The 26,219-nt window shown below is 40.2% G+C and overlaps 1 protein-coding gene across 2 annotated transcripts in view; it reads left to right on the forward strand.

The window, feature by feature from the left end:
- DENND2A (DENN domain containing 2A) overlaps nt 1-25,852 on the forward strand; it is a 105,633-nt gene extending 79,781 nt beyond the window's left edge. Inside the window, exons 14-20 of one of the 2 annotated variants that reach the window (XM_051963529.1) lie at nt 401-549; nt 15,456-15,633; nt 17,819-17,860; nt 18,741-18,858; nt 20,313-20,558; nt 23,249-23,338; nt 25,491-25,852. In XM_051963529.1, coding sequence (XP_051819489.1) covers nt 401-549; nt 15,456-15,633; nt 17,819-17,860; nt 18,741-18,858; nt 20,313-20,558; nt 23,249-23,338; nt 25,491-25,522 — 855 coding nt within the window. In that variant the 3' untranslated portion in view covers nt 25,523-25,852. The remainder of the gene's footprint in view (nt 1-400; nt 550-15,455; nt 15,634-17,818; nt 17,861-18,740; nt 18,859-20,312; nt 20,559-23,248; nt 23,339-25,490) is intronic. The other variant, XM_051963530.1, reaches the window with a different exon arrangement.
- Nucleotides 25,853-26,219: the final 367 nt, after the last annotated feature.

The following is a 26,219-nucleotide window of genomic DNA, read 5'->3' on the forward strand; positions in this document are numbered from 1 at the left end:
TCTCAGCAAATTTTGGTTATTTAAGCTAATGTTCTGATACCACCTGTGGCTGTGGGCAATGAAAATAGGAGGGATTCCAGAATTCCCAGATTGATTGAGCTGGATACATAGGGCCTTAGAGATGAGCCAGCAAAGCCTGCTTTGTGTGGAGACTGACCAAAGGTGACCAGCCAGGAGTGATCTCAGGGGGTCCTGTTTCTTGTGTACACTCCTTCCCACTACTTCCTTCCTCCTCCTCAATGCTCTTCCCTCCCTGACACCTCATGGGCCTGTGAGTCTAATAGACTCGGCTCTGCTGTTAATGAGCTGGACCAAGCTGAGTGAGTCACAGTCCCCCCGCGGGCTGGCTCCCCCTCTGCCCAGTCCTGTGCCCTCACCACTGGACTCCTTCCTCTGGCAGGTGATTGAGCTGTGCCGGCCCCTCGATTCCAGGCTCGAGCATGTCGATTTTGAGTCTCTCTTCTCATCCCTCAGCATCAGGCACCTGGTCTGTGTCTTTGCCTCCCTACTGCTGGAGAGGAGGGTCATCTTCATCGCGGATAAGCTCAGGTACACTCCTCACCTTCTTATTGTTGTATTCCACTTTGTGCCGGTGATAATCACTCATATAAAACCGTAAGGTTTACAAAGCATTTCCCCATTCACAGCCTTGACAAGTGAATAATGTCTGACTGCTGTCCAACCAAGTGCTCCAGCTCCTCCATCCTCTTAAGAAAAAAATAAGTGCCTAAAAACAAAATAGCCACCCTCAGATCCCACTTAATTTATTCCCTAATTTTCACATCTAGGAATGAGGCAAGAACAGAGAGAAAAGGAAGGGAAAAAAATTAGATTAAATAAAGGGTCAAGCACTGGAATTAAGAGATTTGAAGTCTTTCTATAAAAAGTGGGACTTTAGTTGGGATTAGAAGGAAGCTAGGAAAATCAGCAAAACTATTTCTACTCTCAAGGGGCTTATATTCTTTTTTTTCCTACTTAATAGTATTTTTCCCAATTATTTATAAAGTTAGTTTTCAGCATTTATTTGTTTTATTATAGCTTTTTATTTACAAGATATATGCATGAGTAATTTTTCAGCATTGACAATTGCAAAACTTTTTGTTCCAATTTTTTCCCTCCCCTCCCCCAGATAGCAGGTAGAGTAATACATGTTAAATATGTTAAAGTATATGTTGAATACAATATATGTATACATGTCCAAACAGTTATTTTGTTCAGTATTTATTTTTATAAGATTTTGAATTCAAATTTTTTTTCTCTCCCCTTCCCCATCCCTAAGACAGCAAACCATTGGATGTTGGTTATACATGTACAATCAATATTAAACATTTCCATATTAATCATATTGTGAAAGAAAATCAAAACAAAAGTGAAAAATCATGAGGAAAAAAGCAAACAAAAAGGTGAAAATATTATGCTTTGATCTGCATTCACATTCCATAGCCCTTTCTCTGGATGTGGGCAGCATCTTCCATCATGAGTCTTTGGGAATTGTCTTAGATTATTGTATTGCTGAGAAGAGTTAAATCTAAAGGAACTTATATTCTAATAGAAAAAAAGTCAGCAGATAAAAAAGAGCTAGAAAGTTGGAGAGGGGAAGAAGGAAAAGGAAGCTGGTGAAAAAGTAGAAAAAAGAAGTCTGAAGAGTGAGTTGGGCTGGAAGAATTGGAAGAAGCAAAGTGATTGGCCAAAGCCAGAAGTAGCAGGTTAAATTAAGAGAGAAAGTGTTTGATATTCAAACTAACAAACAAAAACTCAAGACTGCTTTAACAAGAATACATGACTAATGCTGAGTGAAGGAGGAAGGTGAAAGGAGGAAAGGAGTAGATAGCATATAGATAACATAGTGGTTAGAATTCTGGACCTGTAGTCAGAAAGATCTGAATTCAAATCCTGCTTCATACAGTAGCCATGTGACCCTCGACAAATTTAACTTGTCTCTGTCTCAACATCCTCATCTGTACTATGATTTATTGTTTCTTAAATCAGAGAACTCCAGCAAGAGTCTCTGACTTAATATATAAATTCTTGAACTTGCTAAGATTTAAGTTGACTTTACCAGGCTTAAACTCAAATCTTCCTGACTCCTAATCAGTTTTCTTCTGAACAACACTTAAATTGTTCCTTTCCGATGGAGATTCATAGCCTTTTTGGGGTCATGGAATTCTTGACTACTTGGTGAGGTCTAAAGACCTCTTCACAGTATTCAATCAAGCATGTCTGCACAGGACATGAGAGATAAGATATGATAATATCGAAAATTTGTCAGGGTCATTTTGTGGGGAGAGATAGAAAGTCAAAATTTGCAGTTATCCATCTTCCAATGGTAGGTCTATACCTACCCTAGTATTGACTCCCCCCCAATTAAAAATGTTGACAATTTATTCTATTTTGTCATATGCTAGCTTAGATTTTTAAATTATTTATTTTTTTTTGACTATTCATTATAGTCTCGTTGATTGTTTTTTAATGTTGCCTTTGGCAAATTAAAGAAAGAAGCCTAAAGCTGGAACCTGGCAGCTGGGCAGCTCCCCAGTTCTCTGGGCACTGGGGAATTCAGACAAGAGAGATGAAAATCGGCACTTCAGTGACCAAGATCTGATTCCACAGCAGTATAGTAATACCCTCTGTTTTTTGTGGGTTTTTAAAATTCCTGCTTCCTCCCAACTCCCCCATGTTGGTGACTTTTAGTCAAGCAGTTCCACAGTGTTGGGTTTGGAGGGGATAGAGTCACAAGGCTTCAGAAACCAAGGCAGGATGTAGAAGATAAATCAGATAAATCTAGTTATTGATCTCCTGGCAGGTAGAAGTAGAGGTATCCATTGTGAGATTGTACAGAGAGGCATTGTACTGAGTGGAAAAACACTATAGTTGAAAAAACTCGGCTATGGACTCAAAAAGTGGCCCGGGAGGTAAAGTGCCAGGTCTAGAATCAGAAAGGCTCACTCATCTTCCTGAGTTCAAATCCAGCCTCAGACATGTTCTGGCTTGTGACTCTGGACAAGTCATTCATCCTGTCTGTTTCCTCATCTGTAAAATGAGCTGGAGAGGGAAACGGAAAACTACTCCAATAACTTTACCAAGAAAACCCCAAATGGGATCATGAAGCATCAGACAGAGCTGAAAATGACTGAACATCAATAAAAATAGAGTCAAAAGTCTAGAGTCTTAAACTTGTCTCAATATATGACTATGGGCAAGTGTCTTTGGACCTTAGTTTCTTTGGCTTGTCCTGAGTTAGTGCTTCTTAACCTTTTTGTGTCATAGATCTCATTGGTATTCCATCAAAACTAATGATTCTCTTCTCAAAAAATTTTTTTTAATTTTTAAAATTATATTTAAATTTAGTTATATTTATATATGATAATTATATTTAAGTATAATGTAAACTAAATTTTTACATTTATAACTGAAAAAAATGCTCAGTTTCAGTTAGAGATTAGTAAACATAATGATGTAATTTCTCTTTTTCACCCAGCTTCACAGATCCCCTGAAATCTGTCTGAATCCTCTGAATTATATGATCTCTCAGTTCCTTTTCTTGCTCTTAACACTCTGTGATCCTTTCCTAGACTTGGACTGGGGAAAGTACAACCTAGGAAGAGGAACAGGTTCAGGAAGGTGATGGAGAGGGAGAAAGAGGGTGAGTGAGGGGAGACAGAAGAGAACCACCATTCTCTGAGGGATGCTAGCCACACAACACATTGTCCATAAGGACACAATATGGTATAATAGAGCACTAAATTTGGAACCGGATCAGGGTTCAAATCCAGTTCTGCCATTACCTGTGTGGTCTTAGCAAATCTTATCTTCTCTCTGTGTTTCCTTATCTATCAACTGAGTAGATTGGACTCCTATTTCACTGATTCAATGGAACTGGCTGATCTAGTTGTAGTAGATGAAAAATCTCTTCTAGCTCTAAATCCCATGACTTTTTCTGAGATCTGAGAAGAGAATGAGGAGCCCTGCTCCTCATATTGCCAAATTATCATATACCTAGTGCCACTTTTCGCTGCACAGAAGGAGAGAGGTTCCTGGGAAGTAGTGAAAAATCAATTATTTAGAAGTTTATTGGCATATCATTAGAAATAATGATTAACTTTCTTAATTACTGAGGGCTGCTCGGAAATTCAATACAAAACATTAGATGGGGAGATATGTTCTTCCAGGTCTTAACTTTTAGCAAACAACAATATCACTTGTTCAAGATCACATGAAAGTCAGTAATACAGTAAGCAAATGAGGACCAAAATTCAGATTTTCTTTATTCCCAGTCCAGAATGTTTCTTCTTGAATAAAACTGACATTCTTAATCTTTTTTGAGGTATTGATCCCTTGAACAGCTGGGTAAAGGCCATGGAACACTTTACAGATTAATGTTTTTAAATGCCTAAAATAAAAACATAAGATTACAAAAGATATAATTTTTCCTTTCCAACTATCCATAATTCCCAAGTTAAGAATCATTGTTTAAAGACGAAGACTTAGGTTTCTATGGCCAAGGGCTAATTGTTTAAGGGAGAAAGCTTCCCCCCCACCTGAATTGTGAAATGGAAGGCTTGTAAAGAGCAGACATACTTTTAGTCACTAATGGCCATGATCTAACAGAGTCCTCAAGTTCAACAAGGACAACAATAAAAATTTTTTTAAATGTAAAAAAAGAAAAGCTTTGGGTATTGAAAGAAGGCTAAGCAGAGTCTCAGTCCGTGAATTGGCTAATTGTTCTTGCCTCATGACAGACATTAGCCCACATAGGTTTATTAGCCAACACATAAACATCTATAGTCTTATTTTCATGGTTACTGCTACTGAATTATTAACCCATTGCAAGAGGAAATACCAGGGAATCACACCACATACTGTGTAAGCGAGGGGAGTGTTTTTGAGTTGAGCCAAAAAAGCAGATGTAACAAGTATACAGTGCCTGCTTGATTCTGTTTCATCTTTAGAATGGACATTGAGTGTTTCTTAAGGTCCTGTCAAGCCAAAATTTGGTGGATAGAAAGGAAAGAATGTTGGGGGCGGGGGTGATGGAACCTACTGTTGTCAAAGCAACCCACGTAAATATTCCCATAATATTTCTATTCCCATTCTCCCTGCTGATAAATCAAAAGAAAAAAAGTTTATACTCTCCCTCCACATCCTTGTGCCCTCCCCCTTTCCAAAGCTTTGGTCAAACTACAATAAAAGCTAAATCTACATCCAGGAAAGGAAGCAAACACATCTTTTTATAGTTAATATAAAAGGAGAGTGTGATTCAGGATAAAGAAATTATTTTCCTTTTATCTTTTTAGGTAATCTCCTTGGTCCCTTCTGGGGAGGCTACCACCCTCTGCAATATTAGAAAGCATTTATTAATGCTAAATTCGGACCACTGGCTAGTGTACCAATTAGGTAGTCGATCTTGATAATTACTGAAATTTTATCTTATCCATAACATTTGTTTATATGGCATATTTGTGTAACTCCATCATTAGCAAGTAAATACATCCCTCTGTGTAGGCATAAATATGTTTTTGTGTTCCATTAGCTTATTATCAGTGATTTTCTCCTTGAACTTATAAATCCTTCAACTTTAGCTACCATATCCTTAGAATTTATAATTTTTCATCATGTTTGCAAGGTACACCCTTTCTAGGCAGATTAATTTATTGGAGGCACCATGCCTGTAATTTTAGTGGCTTCTATGCTTTGGATTTTAAAATACAATTTCTACAATTAGCATTTTCCTAAACACACATGATTCAACAACTCAGAGATTATAATACATTATCTAAACAAGTATACATTTACTTTTAAATAAGTTTATTATACTAAATTAAATTTTATTATAGTCATTTAAGTGAGTAAAGCAATGTATAAATACAAGCAATAATATAGAGAAGCAGGAGTGATGACCTTATTCTGAGGTCAGACCTTCATACCCATTTTAGGTTCATAGGATTTAGAACTGAAAGAGACTTCTCAAATCTAGTTCAGCTGAAGTGCTGAATTGTTATTTTAAGATAACATATCATTTGAAGCAAGATTTAAAGAAATATTCAATGTACATACAGGCTGATGCCTTTTCACCCTGATCTTTATTTTTCAGCCATTGCTATTTAACAACTTTTTTTTTCCAGGTTAGATTCCTTCCCCCATTATGTTCAATTTCCCTATTTTGAAGGTTATGGATCAACTGTATTGTGAAAATTTGATCTTCTTAATCTTGCTAACCAGCTTAATGTGTTCCAGAGCTTCCCTCAGACACTTTTATTTAATGATGTAGTGGAGAAATCACCAACAGGATCAGAAGATCTGACCTTTAGTCTTGGTACCACCACTTACTAACCAAGTGACACTGGGCAAATTACATACTTTCCAAGCTTCATTAACTTTATTTGTAAAATGGGAATAATAACGTTTTGACTTTTTTATTTCCAAAGTTTTTATAAGTGATGAACTTGGCAAACTGGAAAGCAGTATGTAAATATAAAATTATTATTATTATCAAAATGAGCACTTGGCCAGTGAGTCATAAAAACAACTTTCTGTAGCATCTCTTCATTCTTTTCCTGTTCTAAAAAGAAAACTCTTATTGTCCACACTGGCTTCTCTTGTATAGACTCTGTTAGAACTAGAATAGACCTTCAAGATACTTATTCAATCCTGTCATTTTATAAGTGAGGAAATGGAAACCCCAACAGATAAATTAATTTATCCATAGTTATACAGTTGGTTGGAGTCAGAGCCAGGTTTGAACAGTAAGTCTAATAATACCTTTTCTACTACCACTTTGTCTTTCCTCATGATTCAAAACTGTCATAAAGAAAACCTGATGGCCACATACCTACCACCCTCCCACATACACACACACATACACAATGTCTAATTGTCAATTTGACATTCATACCCTTTTAGTTATCTTTATCACCCTTTACCACCAGACTGGAGTACTATTTTACTGAATTCTGAAGAGATCCAATGAAATGATCTTAGCAACTATTATGATTTTTACAACAGACAAAAACATACTGATCTATTCAATCTGGCAAACATATAGAGAGCACCTCATATATACAACCAACTGGGTGAGGTATAAGGATATGAAAATTAAAACTGACAGACTTTACCACAAGGAGTTTATATTCTCTTCCTAGGCCCAGCGGATCTCCAAAGTTTCTCTACAACCAAAATTTTAATCAGAAATTCATAAAAATCACAAAATCTCCCGGGCATCTAACCCAACATGTACCTGTTCGAGAATCCTCCAAATAACCAAAAGTAATATTCAGCCCCCACTGGAGGACTTTAATGATCAATGGAATAACTGCCTGACAAGATATCTCCTTCCACTATGGACAGCTCTGGTTGTGAGGGAAATTTCCTTCTATTACACTAAAATCTATCTCTCTGCAACTGCCGCCTAGTTCTTCTGCCCTCGGGCAGAAACAACCTTTTTATATGACAGTCCTTCCAGTATTCAAAGATAGTCTTTTTTTTTTTTTCTTCTCCAGCCAAACATTTTCAATTCCTTCAACTAATTCTTGCATGGGTATGATTTCTTTTCTTCTTACCATCCAGGTCACCTTCATCATGAAAGATGACATAGTATAGTGAAAAGAACAATAGCCATAGAGTGAGAGGATCTGAGTTCAAATCCCAGAGGTCCTGAATTTAAATCCCAGAGGTCCTGAATTTAAATTCCATCTCCACTATTTATTCCTTATATAAATTTGAACAAATCACTTAATTTCTCTGCACCTCCGTTTCCTCATCGACATAATAAAAAGGTTGGAGTAGACGATCTCTAAGGTTACTTCCAGCTCTAAGTCGGTAATCTGGACATGCTTCATTTTATTAATATCCTCCCTGTAAATGTATTGCTCAGAACCGAACACTCCAGATGTGGTTTGGCTTGTCTTATTTACAGACAAATTAAGAGCAGGTTTGGCGTAGTGGTTCCCAGTTGGGGGGCAGGGAATGGATTAATGGGGACATTCCACAATCTTAAATGAGGAGGCCATCCAGAGCTGGAGTCGGAGACTCTGGATCAGTGTCACACCCTGCAGAACTCCTCTCCACCCATCCGATGCCCAAATTATTTTTGCAAATCTCCCTTTGCTTTTCTGTCAACCAATGGCCATTCTGCATCCTTCCCCAGTGCAGATTACTCTTCCCTCCCCCCTTCTACAAGCTGAGCACAGCTGCCAGAACTGGTGATTGTCCCACCACCCCCACCTTAATTAGAGCCAGCTGTGAGTACACTCCCAGCTCCTGCAGAGATCCTGGCTCCCCATCCCCCTGTCCTCCTTCCAATCTCATAAACTGAGAAGAGACTAGGTAGAGCCTACCTTGAGGAGGTGAGCAGTGGAGGAGAAGGGATATCCTCCTCCACCTTCCAAATTGGCGCCCACCTTTGTGCATCCTGAGAAGACATGTCATCCTTCCTAGACACAGGGCTCCTCCTCTCCAGCCAGACTCCCCTGGCCCTCAGAAATCAGGGAAGGAATTCTCATCAGAACCTTGGAGGGGAGGAGAGGCAGCCCAAGAAATGCACGTACTGCCATCCAAACTGCTTTCTTTCCTCTTCCATCGCCTCTTATTTTCAGGAAAACCTTTCTGGAACCCACAAAAGCATCCTTTTATCTTCCTGTTCGTGCACATTTGGATTCTGATAGCACTGGAAAGGAAAAAAGATGTTGGACAGCACCGGTTGCCATAACCCACAGAGGAGGACTAGCCATTCCCCTGCTCCCCTTGCTCTTGCTTAAGCTTGGACTCCTGGTTCTGCTGCTGGCCCACAGGGCTTCTGTCTTGTTCCACATGTGAACATGGTCTTATTGCTCAGCTCCCTCGCTAGACTTTTGTATGCTGTCCTCTGATACTCTCTTGTAGACCTTCAGTGATTATAACTTAAATGTAAAGTAAATATAGAAATCCATGTCCTCTTCCCTCCCCTACTATTTTTTTTCTCTCCTTGAAAGTCAGCTTTCTTTTAAAGTTTGGGATGTGGAGACCTGGTTCTTAATTTAACCAGAAGCAGGCCACTTATTTCTTGGTTTTCCAGTGGGGGCTGAATACTACTTTTGGTTATTTGGAGGATTCTCAAACAGGTACATATTGGTCTAGATGACCTTTGAAATCCCTCCCATCTGGGAGATTAAAACAAAAGAGTTTAAGCTCATTGATATTAATTGCTTAAATGAAACTGGGATAATAATCACGAGTGATTAATATTGGGACAGACACAATAATCTGAGGTTATGAGTTGATTGATAGCAAAAAAAAAAAAAACAAAACCCCACTGACCCTCAGGGGTATCTCTTGAACCTCAGAGGGGATATATGCACAAATCACGAGTCCACTAAGAACCTGACATTTCAAGTGGGAGTTAGGATGAAGGTCCCTAAGGTTTTTTAAAGGCTATATATAAAATAAATTCAACATGTAACTTTTTTTAATAAAGAGATTGAAAGGATGCTTTTTGAGGGATATATTCCAGGAATTCTATAATTCTATATTCCATGACTTTTCCACTAATGAAGCTGGGCCTCTATTGAGGAAAGAATGAGGGAGTGACTTATGTGACCAAAGGTACAAAAATTTGGGGAAAAGTATCTTAAGCCTCTATTTCCTGCCCTAAATATCTGTGAGAGAAAGAATATTATCTTCTGAAGAATGACATTTGGGGGGGAAATTTTGTGTAGAAGTCACCTCATTTTCACCAGCCCTCGGGAAGTCCTGAGTTCAAATACAGCCTCAGACACTTAACACTAATCAGCTATGTGACTTTGGGCAAGTCACTTAGAACCCGAATTGCCTTGCCTCCCTCTACGTCACCTCAATTCTAAACCATTTGTCTCAACTCCTGTTATTCCCATTTATTTTCTTTTAGACTATGGTAATAGCCTACTAACTGTTCTTTCTGCCCCAAGCCTATTTTCTGTCAGCTAAAGCTCCCACATCTGAATAATTTTCCTTATACATTGAGGGTTTTTTTTTTCTTTTATGTCATTTCTCTACTCTGTAGCCATTGGTGACTCCCACTTGCCTACTGAATAAAATATAAATTCAGTGTTCAACATCTCCCATGATTGGTTCCTCCTTATCTTTACATTTCTTCTCATAAATTCCACTTTATATTCCTGTCAAAATGGATTACTTATTCATCTCATTTTCATTGTATTTTCTTTTGTCTCTGCATTTCCTTGAGCCCTCCTGCAGACTGGCAGTGGATTCCTCCATTCCCTAAATATCTCTCTTTTGATGTCCCTCCCTGCCTTCTGTCCAGACTCAACTCAGGTGACATCTCCTCTACCTAAGATTTCCCTCGCTCCTCCCAAATGAAAGTAAACTTTCCTTCTCCAACTTATTCATGCTTTTTCCAAATCTTCTACCTGCTTTCTCATTTGTGCACTCTGCTCCCCACATTAGATACTAAGTTCTTTGAGCACTTACTTGTAAATTTTTCATGCCTGTATTTCTAGAACTAATTACAGTCCTTTGCACAGAGTAGGCAATTAATAGCTATTTGTTGAATTTGATGTTTGTTGGTTGAATCTCCCTTCATGGAAGGTTTGACTTAACTGTGTTGTGTTCTCCTATTTTGATAAAGAGCAGATATTCAGGGAACAACTTGCGTATATCTCCTGGAGGATGGTCTTTAAGAGCAACAAGACACTAATTAATTGGTATTATCAAATCTGGTGTCCTTTCTCCTCTCTGAAGTGATTATTCAGTAGGAAAGGCATACTATGGTGTTAATTAAATGTCCAGATATTCCAGCTCTAGGAGGTATTTTAGAACTCTACTGAGTATTGAAGAACATAGATATTTGTGAAAACTGAGAACCAGGGAGATTAAATGATCCAGGCAGGAAATAACTCAACAAGATTTAATTTGGAAAAATGTAATCCAATATCTCTGGGAGGTGAAGGAGCTAGAGGAGAAGGGAGAAAGAATCTCCTATGTCAGGCTTTTTTTTTTTCTTCTTCATACTCAACAGAAGAATATTTTCCAAGGCAATCAAGGAGAAACAAAATGATATCAATGGTGCCATAGATTGATAGCATAGAAACAAGACTGACAAATTCAGTGGAATTCCCAGAGGTTCCAAAGTTTATTTTACCTCTTTTTGTTTTAAATGGAATTCATCAGGGTAGGGAGCTCCTGGTGCAGAACTTCCCTTGTCATTTCAGTTCAGATCCATTGGCTTTCTCCAGAACTTAAAGTTTCGAAGAATCACCTTTTAGGGCAACCAGGTGGAGTCCTGGCCCTGGAATTAGGAGGACCTGAGTTCAAATTCAGCCCCAGAGATTTACTAGTCGTGTAACAGAGAAGGAAGGGAGGGAAAAAGAAAGAGAGGGGAGGGAGAGAAATAATGGCCTCTAGCACTAAAAGGTTAAATGAGTTTTCTAGGGTTATAAAGCCAGTATAGAGAAGAGGTGAGACCGGAACCCAGAAATTTCTGACTGGCTAGTTCTCTCTCCACTATAGCATCCTGCCTTTCCATATACTTTGTACATAAGTAGCCCCATACCACATTTACCAGTGTTTGATCCAATAAATCTTCAAGATTTATGTTGAGTGGTTATTATGGAAATATGTTTTGTATAACTTCACCCTTATAACTCATATCATATTACTTGCCTTCTCGGTGAATGGGGGAGAAGCTAGAAGGAAGAAGAGAATTTGGAACTCAAAATGTTTAAAAATTAATATCAGATAAAGTATGTGTGTGTATATATATGCACCCACATATTTATATATGTGTTAAATACATATAAATATGCAATATATTATAATATTATATATATAAAGACCTATGTTGATACTAGACATTGAAAGGATTACCAAAAGATTTTAAAAAGTGAAATGTAGCTCCTGCTTTTGAGAAGTTTACTGCTAATATTTGTATTCGTATCTTTTCAATGACAGACCTGCAAAAGGCAAACCTTCCAAATTCTTGCCATTGTCCATGACATTTGAGTTAAAAGGATATGTGTGTGACTCAATACATACAAATCCATTTCTCTCCCTCCCTCTCTCCCTGGCACGCCCTCCCTCCCATTAGAAGAGAAAAAGGAAAAAAAACTCAATGTAAAAGGACCATAGAGATCATCTTGGAGAGAGGATGGAGGATGGGGAGATGGAAAGAGGGCTCCAATTTAAGTCACAGAACCCGAGTTTGAAGCTCAGTTTGTATTGGTGTGTGCTGGTCATTATTTATCAACCAGTTCTCTACCCCTCAAAAAAAAAAAAATTGTTCACACAACATACTTTTAGGTGTAGACTGCACTTTTATCCATCAATTTCCTAAGTCCATATAATAATTAAAACAATTAGTCAAGCTGTGATTTATTGTGTTTGCCGATTTTTGAGGTATAAATGCTTATGCTAAAAATTTAATAGTGGGCTCTCTTAAGCTAGCTCCAGTAAACCCCTGACTCTTACCATCTGGGTGGTCTTCAACAAGTCACAACCACCATGATGTCAGTCTCCTAATTTGTATAATGAAGGAGGTTGGACCAAATATATCCATATTTATGACTTGGTAAAATCATAAATCTTCAAAGCTATTAAATCCCTTGTGTAGTCTATTTTCTCTCATTTTCTCTTAGACTGTTTTCCTACAAAAGATGTTATTTTTTATGGCTTAGAAAATCTATCTCTTTGTTTTCAATAGATCTTCATTTAGACCATTTTTTCAGATGGGTCTATTCCATTTCTAAATGAAGCTAGTATTTAAGTAGTGCCTTAGGAGATAAGAATATTTTTATTTTAATGTAAATCAGGAGGGTTCTCCCCTACTTCCACTGACCTTAACCTTAAGAAATCCCAATCCTGTAATCCAGAACTCAGCTATCGAGAATGAGCAATTCTGCAACCATTTCTTTCTAGAATGTAGCCAAGAAGCAAAAAGAAAACAAAAAAGATCCCAAATATCAAGCACAGTCCATTGCCATTTATTAAATGCCTATTATGTGGCAATCACTCTACATATAGCACCTGGCCTCAAGAAATTAACAATATAATAGGAGAGGACAACATATAAAAGGGACATGAAAAGGGTAGAGAGTGGAATTAAATAACAGCATATAAATATAAATAAATCATGCATAAGTAATAAATACATAATAATATGTATGATAAAAATAAATAATATAGAGATAAGTAATTGATGGAAGAGTAATGCATGAATAGTACATAAATAATAAAAGTACCCAGCGGGAGTAAGTCCTGCAGCCAGGTGGGAAAAGATGAGGTGCACTGTTGAGGTCATGTTGCAGGATGATGAGTTAGTGGAGGTCACAAAGTCCAGGAGAGCAATCAGATGGCCAAGTTTGGCTCTCCCAATAGTTTAGAAAATGTACTTCACTGTCTCCCTTATGGAGTTGGGGACTATAATATGGAACATTGCATCTATTGTCAGAGGAAGTTGCTAAATTGGTTATGCTGAATGATTTTTTTTCCTCTTTAGTTTTTGTTATAAGGAATGGCTCACTGGTATGAGGAGCAGGGACAGATATATTCAGAATTAAAGACAATATTGAAACAAAGACATCAATAAAAATAAGATTCACAAAATTGCACACTCTAGAGTTTATGAACATTATTTATGAGACAATTCCCTAGTCTCAAAAATTTACTCGAAAATCTATCTTCTTTTACATACAGGTCTAATGGCATTTTTATTTTGTTTCTAAATCTACAACACATCAACAATAGCAAATGAAACAGGAAAGGAAGGGCTGAGTACAAGTACATTGATAGTAAAGAAAAATGATCTCTAGTGACCTAACAGATTATAAAATATAGACAATAAGGTCTCAAAAGCACAGCACAGTCTGAGACACACTGCATACTTCAATAGACCCTCAAAGGATATTACAAAACTGAGCAGTAATTGACGTTCCTAATGACTCTTTAAGAAAATAATTAAATTCTAGTTAGTATAATCTGACTTGAAAAGGCAGATGAGTGCATCATATTTTGGAAAACTTTTTTTTTCAAAACAATGAAAGAAAAAAGATTAGCTTGAGTAGTTAGGGGGATAAACCAAGACTCTCTAGAAAATTCATCTTTCTTGAATAACTCCTGTGGAACTAAAAAGTTTGGAAATAATCTCATAAAACAGAAAAATTAGTAAATGATTATTCACATTTCAGGAAAACTGTGGTTTATAAACAGATTGTCCCCAGATTGATTTTTACCTAAGGAATACCCTTAATGGGTTTAGGTGATGGCTTGATAGTAGAATAAAAGGGGGAGGGTAGGTGACACAGAGAGAATCAAAGTTAAAACTATTAGGACTTATTGCCCATTGAAGATCAATGATAGTTACTAAGAAAAAGAAGCTTTAATTGATAAAAATCTCAATTACAAGCTTTTTTTTTTTTCCAGGAAGCAAGACTCAGATAGATAGGCAATGCAGTAGATAGAATACTGATGGGTCTGGAGCGGGAAGATTGCTTTTCCTGAGTTGCAATGGGCTGAAACTGAGTTGATGCACTGAGGTCCGAGCACTTAAGGCTAATCACCAATTGGACAATACTCTATTAGCATATGCTTGGAGAAAGAATGGCCCTGCCCACTACTCTGTGCAGGCTTGATTTGTTGTATAGGGAGATGGGGGAAAGGATTGCTCCGGGTGGGAGAAGGAAGAAGAGATTCCTGTGTCCACTCTCGCTCCTCTCCCTTCAACAAATAATAAAGATTAAGGACTTTTGCTTATCCTGACTCCGGCTGATTCTAAAGTATCCAGGGTGCTAATGCTTGTCACACTGACTTCAGATCCTAAACAAGCCACTTAATCCTGTCTGTCTCATTTATTCATCTGTAAAATTTACAAACCACCACCACAAATAGCTCTATAGAGCAACATTTACTATGTAATTTGGGGCTTGAACCTGTAAAAGTCTTAGGTGGGAATTTGGGATAGCCTCATAGTAAGATGGGCTTTGGGGAAATTTTGAAACAAAGTAGAGGAAATTAAGTCTATTTTCTTATCTCTGTTCCCCTTTTCCCCCAAAAAAATCCAATCCCAAATGACATATGAAGTAGTTTGGGAAATGCTTTTATTGCAAGGTAATAAGCATGGAAAGCTTTGGTTGAAATTTTTCCAGTCAACTGTACAGATTTTCAGGCTCAGTAAGATAAAATAACATTTGAGCAAGAGTCCATTTTCCACCATAAGCTAATTCTAAATATCATAATTATAAATATGTATGCATATATTGGATTTAACATACATTTCTACCATGTTTAACATATATTGGGTAACTTGCCATCTAAGGAGGGGGGGGGGGATTGGAGTGCAAAGTTTGGCAAGGGCCAACTGTGAAAAATTATGCGAGCACACGTTTTGTAAATAAGAAGTTTTAATTAAAGAGTGCTTCAGCCCTCCCCGCACTAGGCTCTCTTCTGTTCCCCATCCTGAAATAACCTTGTCTCTGCTCTCCGGCTCACCCCAGCACCCTCTCCAAGTGCTGCCACGCCATGGTGGCCCTCATCTACCCCTTCACCTGGCAGCACACCTACATCCCCGTGCTGCCGCCCTCCATGATCGACATCGTGTGCTCGCCCACGCCCTTCCTCATCGGGCTGCTCTCCAGCTCGCTGCCTCTGCTCAAGGAGCTGCCCTTGGAAGAGGTGAGTTCCCTGGGACGGGAGTGTGAGGATGGAGGAAGGGCCGTGCTCGGCCTCGCATCTCCCCTGTTGTAGAGCCCATATGTGGGGTGCCCGTAATGGAGGTGCCTTTGGGGGATGGGGCACATAGCCGGTTACAGCCAGCTAAGAGAATGGCAACCTTGGGGTCCTCAAACTATGGCCCATGGGCCAGATGCGGCAGCTGAGGACGATTATCCCCCTCACCCAGGGCTATGAAGTTTCTATATTTAAAGGCCCACAAAACAAAGTTTTTGTTTTTACTATAGTCCGGCCCTCCAACAGTCTGAGGGACAGTGAACTGGCCCCCTATTTAAAAAGTTTGAGGAGCCATACTGGGGGCACTTTTAAAGGGCCTTGGAGAGCGTTCGCTGCCATTTGGGGGCTGTCCTTTCATCATCTGACTCGGCTGAAAGGGAGCTGTAAGGTGGGCCTTTTCCCCCATGAGAAAAGTGAAGGCCTTTGGAAGGAACCCAGTTCCCACCGTGAGCCACTCAGAAAGGCTTCTCCTCCCGAGTGCTAGGTACAGAGGGTCTCCAAAGCGCTTCGGTCGCAGCGCTCCCAGAAATGGGCTCTCGCTTCTTCCAGCAAACCCTTGAATCCTTGCCCATGAATCCTTAGTTAACAGCCCATTATCTCAAGGATGAGCAGTGTGCCTTCCTGCTGCCATTCACCGCTGTCCATCCGTGGTGAGCAGCTCTCTCCGGACCTGGAGGGATTCCCACCAACCAGGGCTGTCTTTTGCAGATTGAGCAGAGATGTTGTTTCTTTTCAGTTCAGAGGAAGGCCCTCCCCAACCCTTCCTGTTCCTTAGCTCCCGACTCCCAGGCCTAAGGCGATTAGAGAACATCAAGTTTCTCTACACCCAATAACAGGGTCATTTATGGCCATTCTTTTCAGTGGGCCTTCTTTCAGAGAAGTGCTTTTAGAAATTTTAAAAATGTAAGCCATCCTTAAGTTCCTGTTGTTTCATAGCCTAGTCATCAAAGTGGGAAAGAGTCTAGTCAGCATTTCCAAATTACATGAAATGATTTTCTTTGCCCCTTTTTATTTCTGGGCTGGCTAGTTGTCAAACAAGTCTAGGAATGGGGGAGATTGGGAAACATTGGGGATTCCATCACACAGTTTGGTCCCATTTTACCTCTAGAGACTATTAGGGGAAAAAAAATTTCCTACACATTCTAAACAAAGCCTTAAACATTGACACAGTTCTTAAATATCTCTTCATCCTTCCCCAGGACTGTTCAGGGGCTGACCTTGGCAACCCCCCTTGAAAACCCCTAGCCAAATGCCTCTTGGAACTCAAACCAAATGTGACTCATCAGTCACAGGTTCTCTGCTTCAGGTCTGGAGTTAGAAGAATGCTGTCCTTTTAGTCTTTGAGGATGGCCAGAGAAGCAGGGAGGACCATCAAATTTAGCTTTTAAATCCTCTATGGCCAAGGTTAGCACCTACTTTTCCTGAACAACTTATCATATTCAGCCTTGGCTCTTTCTCCAAAGTAGAAAACAGCTCAGGGATCTCTTGAGATAGGTCAGAGTTGAAGGAAGCTGCTCCAAGGAATTTCTAGCCTGGCCCAAAATGCCAAGGCAGGAGGTGCTGGTTCCTAAGGGAGGTGGAGAAAAGCATAGAGAACTGAGTTACTGCTGGAAGTCTACCAAGTGCTGCTTGAGAACCCTGGGTCTTCTTCCTCCCTGCCTCCCATGCTTAGCCCACTGGGAAGCCGGGACCCCATCCCTCTCTGAAGTGTCACTGGCCTGGGCCAGCGAGATGTTGATCGAAGGGCAAAGGTGTGTTCTACTGTGCAGCTGGAGGGAGGGGGTCCGTGTAAGGGAGAACACTTACAAGTCCGTTGTCTTTTGTCCTATCGCAGTCAGCCAGAGCTGAAGTGAGCTAAGAAACACTTAGGAAAAGCTGGCCAAGTCCAGTGTGAACAGCCCAGTCTGTGGCCTCTCTCTGTGTACCAGCTTGTCGGCCCAGGGTTGAATTAAAGCACTTGGGAACAACCCACCAGAACTTTCCCTTGTCATTAGTGGTGGCCCTGAAGCCACAGCAAGTGCCCTCCTGCCTTCAGGCCTCCGCTCTGGCTCTGGGAAGCCAGCGGGCATTCCTGCATTTCAGGAGCTCCAGCAACAGCGGATAACGGCCCTTTCTCTCTCCCATCCCTCAGGTCCTTGTGGTAGACCTCGTAAACAATCGTTTTCTCAGACAGGTAAGAGGATCCGCTGCTCTGCTGCCATTTACTTTGTTTTGGGGACACTTCCGATGGGCTCAACTTTCTAGCTATGGAAGCGTTTCTGGGTTAGGGAGCAGGGGAGGGCAGAGGATGGGCAAGCCGTCTCCCTTGTACATGTCCGTTTTGAGAATGACCAAAGAGAGCAGGACAAAAGTAGAAATGCTATGGAGTTTAATTACAATATGTTTTATAACTAAATCATTTTTATTAAGTAATAGAGTATATGTATCTAAACATTAATGTTATTTTATTTTATATATTATATTGTTTGTATTATTATATTACATAAAATTCACATTTTTATAGCTTTTTCAAGTATTACAAAGTACTTTCTGCACCGCAACCCTCTGTGATAATTTCATTTATTTATTTATTTGATGTGTTGTAATTAAAATCTAAACTCTGGCCAGTTTTGAAATTATCTGACTAATAATCTTAAGAACAGAAAAACTTGGCTCACATCAAAACTTGCACAGAATAGAGAATTTCTTAAAAATCAAATGACGATGTCATCCATGAATTTGAAATTCCCATTGATAATAGATGTACTCCCTTTTGCTGATAGTCAGTATTGCAAATTTGTTTCATCTTCCAAAATGTAGCATTTGTCTCCCTTCCCTTTCCTTCTCCCCAAGATCAAGTTAAGTTCTGGGCACCCATTGCTCAGTTAAATCCCTAAGGCCTCCTCGGAGGCCTCCCAGGATGGAGCTGGTCACCCCAAGGCCGATCCCCTGATTCACACTGGCTGAGCTCAGGTCCGCTCCAGACGGGCCCTGGGCCTTGGCCAGGCCCGTCCCCATGATCTGGGGCAGGCCCTGCTGCCCCACTGCTCATGGCTGCTCTGTCTGCTTTGTAGATGGAAGATGAGGATTCCATTCTGCCCCGAAAGCTACAGGTAGCGCTGGAACACATCCTGGAGCAGAGGAATGACTTGGCTAGTGACCAAGATGAGGGTCCTTTAGACTGTAAATATGGTAAATGCTCAAGTTTCACCTAAACTGTGCCTGCTGCCAATCGTTTCCCTTCTTTCACTGCCCTCTGCTCTGTCATAAATAGAAGGCTGCCATTCACCCAGACAGCTTGGAAATGGGGTGTTCTGGAAGAACAGACAAAATAGACAGGGGAGAAGAAATGCTCAGAGCTTAGCTTCTCGTGGAGTCCTAGGAGTCACAGCTGGAGAGCATCCTAGAGCTCATCCGATGGAGCTGCAGCTCTAACCTGGGGTCATCCTAGACCTAAGGGATCAGGGGGTCTGAGGACTTGGAGAGGAGAAACAAGTACATTTTTATTTTAATCTACTCGGTTTCCTTTGCAGTCCTACATATTTTATTTTGTGCATTTAAAACCATTATTCTGGAAAGGGAATCCTATGTTTCACTATATTGCCAAAGGAGATCATCTCTCTCCCTCTCTGTCTGCCTGTGTGTGTGTATGTGTGTGTGTGTCTCTTTCTGTCTGTCTTTCTCTCCATCTGTCCCTCTCTCTGTCTCTTCTCTCTTTATCTCTCTCTGTCTCTCTCTCCATCTCTCTTTTCCTCTCCCTCTCCCTCTCCTTTCCCCTCCCTTCTCTGTCTCTCTGTGTCTGTCTCTCTCTGTCTCTCTCTGTCTCTCTCTGTTTCTCCTCTCTCTCTGTGTCTCTCTCTGTCTGTGTGTGTGTCTTTCTCTGTATCTCTGTCTGTCTCTGTCTCTGTCTCTTTCTGTCTGTCTCTCCATCTCCCCCTCTCTCTGTCTCTCCTCTCTTTATCTCTCTCTGTCTCTCTCTCCATCTCTCTCTTCCTCTCCCTCTCCTTTCTCCTCCCCTCTCCATCTCTCTGTGTCTGTCTCTCTGTTTCTCCTCTCTCTCTCTCTGTCTCTCCTCTCTCTCTGTCTTTATCTCTCTCTCTGTCTCTTTATCTCTCTCTCTCTTTGTCTCTCTGTCTCTCTCTCTGTCTCTGTCTTTATTTCTATCTCTGTCTCTCTCTTTCTCTCCCTCTCTGTTCCTCCCCCACACCCACCCCCCCAGAACTCCTGCCCTTCCCCTTTATATGAGCCAACGGGGCCCCAGAAGGCTGAAGTGTCTTGACCACTTTGCCCAAATGTGACAGACTCAGGGTCCCAGGCGAGTTGTGGGGTCCTTCCAACCTCAGGCCCCGAGTGGACCCCGGACTGTGATTCCATGGCCATAAGCAGGCAGTTCCTTCTGCTAATACAGAGCCACGTTCTTGGCTGCAATGGGCCGTTCTTTTCTCAGGGCCACAAAGCCGCTCTCTCGGGCCGGCTCTCTGTCCCCTGGGGCAGACCACACACGGGCCTCCTTCCCCATCCCTCCATTCATCCCCTGGCTCTGAGGTCAGTGCCCTGCAACAGAGCCGTGCGGGGAACCCGGCGGCGAGGCCCGAGTCTGCGCTTGTCCGCGGCTCACGCCCTCTGCCCCGGCCTCTCCCCCGCAGGCCCAGAGTTCAGCCCCCTGAACGAGGTGGTGTCCGAAGCCTTCGTCCGGTTTTTTGTGGAAGTCGTGGGCCACTACTCCCTGTTCCTGATCCCCAACGAGAAGGAGGAGAGGACCTTGCAGCGCGAGGCTTTCCGGAAAGCCGTCTCTTCCAAGAGTCTCCGGCGCTTCCTGGAGGTCTTCATGGAGACCCAGACGTTCCGGGGCTTTGTCCAGGAACGGGAACTCCGGAAGCAGGAGGCCAAGGGTCAGGCTCACCGTGGATCTGGGAAGAGGCGGGAGGGAAGAGAATGGGGAGGGGGGGTACCTGAGTTAGTCAGGAGCCTGTCGGGGTCTGCCTGGGAGGGAGGGGGGAGGACAGAGGGGAGCCCAGCGAGAGGAGCGCTAGAACTCTTCTCTGGAAAGCTTTAAGTTCACCCTATTAATTACTAGTTAAGTGGGGGAAACTGCTCCAGACGGCCTTTCATGGGTCTGACCAAAGCTCACGTGGTCCTTGTAACAAACCGCGGGGGCAGGGAGGGCGTGTGTTCTCATCCCTGCTTTATGGACAAAGAAATTGGCTCTGGGGAAGTTCCATGAGTTAACAGGTGCCTTTAGACTAAGTGTCCCACGCCCCTTCCCTAGCTTTTCATTTTACAGATAAGGAAAGGTCTAGAGAGGTGAGCTGATTTGTTAAAAGTTAACTGACGTAGTAAGAACTGGAAGACAACTTGAATTCGAACTCCATTCCTCTGAAGAGAACCAGATTTAGCCCCAAAGCCTCTTGTTTTAGGAAATTATCCCTCTAAAGCACCCTCCAGAATCTATAAAAAAATAAGGGAGGAGGGATGGGGAGAAGGGGAAGCAAAGGGGGAGGGAGGAAGACAAGGGAGGGATCCTCTGAAGAGAATATCCTCCTGGTTTTTTCCTCTCCCACCCAAATCCCTGTTTAGACTTTTAGGCCAGAAGTATTAGTGTAGGGCCTTGTAGATGCATTTGATGTCTCAAATTTAGTGCCTGAACACAAAACCTATAGGAGTAATCTTTCAGAGATTTGGTTTCTGCCATTTCAACCTCAGGGCCAGCCCCAAGGAAGCTCACCCCAGCTCCTAGTTTGAGAATCAGCGGCGGATCCTCAGCAGACAAGGTTCAGGTGAAATAGTGGCCCATCTGATATTCTCAAATCTCTGTACAGATCAGTATACAAGGGTAACAAACTTTAGCAAATTTTGGCATACAGAACTCTGATTTTTCTCAAAACAGATTTAAATTGTACCCACTATGTAAAAAGAATTGTACTAGACATTCTGAAAGGTACAGTTATAGACCCAACTTCATGGAGACGGAGGCCTGCTTCAGAAAACTGGTCACAGAAAACAACTAGCAATATTTGTAAGCAATATTGTAAAATAAGTAAATCCTGTTTACTTAAGGAAGTACAAAGCACAAAGATATTTAAGGAAGAGTTAGATTATTAAAGAAGTCTTAGTCCTTTAAAAGGATTCTTTTAAAGTAGAACTCCACTAATACCAGAAGTATTTGCGTTGATTACACTAAATATTTCCCTGAGGCTGAAGGAATAGAAACTTTTAAAAATGCTTTATTGATACTTTTAAAGCATCTCAATGACCCTTTCCACCCTTGTGATAAAGAGGCAATTAAATAAGACATATTTACATTAATCACGCCCAACAAGTATGTTTCATTCCATACATATAAGGCACCACCTCTCTGAGGAAGAGTGAGATTTATTTCATTACTGGTCCTATGACATCAATAGTCATTGCACTGACCCGAGTTATGATATTTTTAGTACTTTTCTTTATATTATTGCGATTATTGTATATGTTGCTCTTTAATGTTGTTCTACATAAATTCAAACAAATCTTTCCAAATTTTTTTTTAATTTTTCCTATTTGTTTTTTCTCCTTGCTCAATAATGTTGTATTACATGAATAAAGCACAATTTGTTGTGCTGTTCTCCAATCAAGGGGCACCCATTTTGTTTCCAGTTGTTTTGTTTTATTTTGTTGCTACCACAAAAAATGCTTCTGAATATTTGGGTGTATATTAGAGGATATATCTCCTTGGGGATTTACTCTCCTTGGGAAAAGGGGTTACTTTTTTTACATAGTTCCAAATAGTTTCCTTAAACGATTGGGCCAATTTATAATTCCACCAATGATGCATTAGTGTGCCTGCCTGTGGAAACGTCTCCAAAATTGTTTCCATCTTTTATTGCTTTTAAGGCACAGAACTAGTAATGGCATATTGATGATCAACCAAAAATGGGAATAGAATATCTCTAAAAGGATAAATGTGCCCAAATGAGAAAATTAGGTTAAATTTATAAAATTAATCTAAAAATTATTTAGTTGTGACATTGGCTCCAAAGAAGAAATATAAGATGAATTTCCCCCTCCCTTCTTTACAGAGATGGGGGGTAGGAAGGTCTATGGATGTGGAATACTTCATATACCGTCAGACTTGATTGATATATTGGTTAGTTTTGTTTTTCTTTTTCCCTTTGTTTTTTATACTTTGTTATAAAAGCATGACTTGCTGGGTGAGAAAGGGAGGAGGAATATATTGGAAAATAAAGGTAATGTAAAACCAAAAGATATCAATTAAAAATTGAATAAGAATAGAATTATCCCCACCTCTTTGCAGAGGGAAGAAGTCCACAACTGTTTTACATTGCACATATTTTCAGACTTTTTTTGCTATATCAATCAGTTATGCTGATTTTTTTTCCTCTCTCTTTTTCTGTCTTAAAAAAAATACCATTTCTTTTGTGGGGTGGTTCTGTGAATAGGGGAGGGGAGAAGGAATATTAGAGAAAACTGTGGTGATATAAAAACAAAATACATTTTAAAAATTATTTTTAAAAAATTAAAATAAAATTAGGCATTTAGAAGTGTCTGGAAGACAAGTAAAAAGGCTTATTTCTGTTTCCAGCAGGTCTGTTTGAGGTCCGAGCACAGGAGTACCTGGAGACACTCCCCAGTGGTGAACAAAGTGGTGTCAATAAGTTCTTAAAAGGACTAGGTAAGGAATAGGGAGCCACCTCTTCCCCTTGCTAAATTTTTTGTTTGAATTTTTTTACTGAAGAATCCTGCTTGGCTAGCTCCTTCTAATCCCTAACAGTTTAGATCTAGATTTGGAGTTTTCATCCCTCTGGACAATTTATCCCATGAAATGTCCCTCATTGATATCATCTTACCTTAATACTTCTTCAATCCTTCCTTTTCTTTTTATCACACACTTATTTGTTAAACTAAACTCTTGTGCACTAAGCCATTTGGAAAAAAAAATTAGTAGTAGTGATTCACATTTCTACAGCATTTCCATGGATTCACAAAGAGATTTCCTCATAATAACCCTATGTTGAAAGTAGTGAAAGAACTGTTGTGTCCATTTTACTGATGACTAATGATTACATGATTTGCTCATGCTAATAAATATAGAAAACCAAGTTTCAAGCCTGGGACTCATAATTCCAAGTCTAGTATTTTTTATGCTATGTCATAGGTTTTGACCTGGTAAATCTTGTGCTTATTGCTAATTGTCCCCATAGATACAACCTACAAAGGAGGGAGGGAGCCAGTGGAAAGATGGACATGATGAGAGAGAAGATTAATCAGGAAGGGAAGATGATGGTAGTATTTAAAATGTACTAGAAAGTAAAAACATGTACATATATATTTGTATGTATATCTATATATATCTATATATCTATGTATATAGATATACATACAGACATATATATACACATATAAATGCATGCACATAGATATATTAGAGAGCTACAGTTTCTTTATTATGTCCAAGGCTTAGTATACATATGACTCAGTGAAAAAATAAAGAGATAAAGTAACAATACTAAAAATATTTAGGTGGAGTGTACACATGTCCCACCAAGGGAATATGTGTCAAAAACAAGGGACCTATAGATAGACATATTGAGAAGGACAGTGAGTTGAAATATCAAATTGTTCTTACATGAACTGATGTTAAGTGAAATGAACACAACCAGGAGATCATTATACATGGCAACAAGAAGATTATACAATGATCATTTCTGATGAACGTGGCCCTCTTCTACAATGAGATGATTCAGGCCAGTTCCAATGATCTTGTGATAAAGAGAGCCATCTGTATCCAGAGAAATGAGCGTGGGGACTGAATGTGGATTACAACATAGCATTTTCACTCTTTTTGTTGTTGTTTGTTTGCATTATGTTTTTTCTCATTTTTTCTTTTTAATCTGATTTTTTCTTGTGCAGCAAGATAATTGTATAAATATGTTTATATGTATTGGATTTATATATTTACCATGTTTAACATATACTGCATTACTTGTTATCTAGGAGAAGGGGTGGGAGAAATGGGGGAAATTAGAACACAAGATTTGCAAGGGTCAAATGGTGAAAAATTATCTTTGCATATGTTTTAGAAATAAAGAGCTTCAATAAAAATCTTTTAGAAAGAAATACCAAACTGTTCTGCCTAATGCAAGAGAAAATGCAGTGGAAATTTCCAGGGTCCAGAACTTAACTGTATCCTTGGAATTTCTAGGGCCCTTCATTCCTTAGGGATGGCATCCACTGAATGCCCCTTTTGTCAGTATCTCGGGAGCAGTCTGCTGACAGTTCTTCAGGTCTGAGTCATATACCAGAAAAATGGGGAAGGGGACTTGTGAAAGGAAGGGGAGAGAAACTCCCTTGTGGGGAGCACAGATGGTAAACTCGGGTGCTATATTCGTCTGGATACCTTAAAATCCTGTTTGTACTCCACGAGAGCACAAAGATGTCATTTTAATCTAGGGGAAGCTGGGTGGCAAACAGAAAGAGTGCCAGGCCTGCATTCAGGAAAACCTGAATTCAAATCCAGCCTCCAGGATGCAAGTCACTTAATTTCTGTCCACCTCAGTTTCCTCAACTGTAAAATGGGGATAATAGTAACAACACTTGCCTCCTGCGATTGTTGTAAGGATCAAATGAGATGCTATTTGTGCCTGGAACATAGTAAGTGCTTGATAATCAATAATTAGGTTTATATTGACTGAGGAGCCCAGAACTCAAAAGCCTGCTACATGTGGCCAATTTGATGGAGGTTAGAGGGATTGGGAAACAAGAAATGATTGTCAGTCAACTCTTTTCTGTGGATGATGAAGTGTTTCCTTATTTTCTCTTTACAGGAAATAAAATGAAGTTTCTCCACAAGAAATAAGCCTTGACACAGCTATTCAAATGACTTTATGACTCAGCCAAAAAAAAAAGAGAGAGAGAGAGAGAATCCCACTTGTGCCACTACGTATTTTGAAAACCATCCCTGTGGGCTCTTCTGAAGGGGATGAAATTGTGGGAGAAATGGAAAATGTCCCAGGTCCCAGGTGAAATCTCTCTCAGGACCGAGAGCAAGAGAGAGGGACATAACCTAACCAGCCTGGCTTCTTCCGTCCCTGCACTGGAAAAGGACCTTGGGATCCAGCACATCACTGACATTCAAGTGGATTTTTTTATACATATATATCTTAGATATTAAAAAAAGGAAAAAATATGGGTTTTCTTTTTCCTTTCTGTTGAGGTTAGGAACAAATCTTTAACTGGTAATACCCCCAGTTACTTAGAGCTTCCAGAGCTGATGAAAAGATGCTGATGGGAGGGGTGATTATTCAGTGTCCACATATACGGCACTTATCAGGCTTTCCTCTCCACATCCCAGAGCAACAGTTGGTGCGGGGATTGCCCCTGCTCGACAGGTACTCTGCTATTCCGACTGTCATCGGCAGCAGAATTTGTAACTGGAAAGGACCTTAGAGATCATTTATTTCCTCCAGCTCTGTTATTACAAGGATTCTGGTCCACTGAGATGAAAGTACTTGCCCAAGGCCGCACAAGTAGTAAATGACAGACCCAGGATTCAA

Source organism: Antechinus flavipes, chromosome 5, assembly GCF_016432865.1.
Source record: "Antechinus flavipes isolate AdamAnt ecotype Samford, QLD, Australia chromosome 5, AdamAnt_v2, whole genome shotgun sequence".
NCBI lineage: Eukaryota > Metazoa > Chordata > Mammalia > Dasyuromorphia > Dasyuridae > Antechinus > Antechinus flavipes.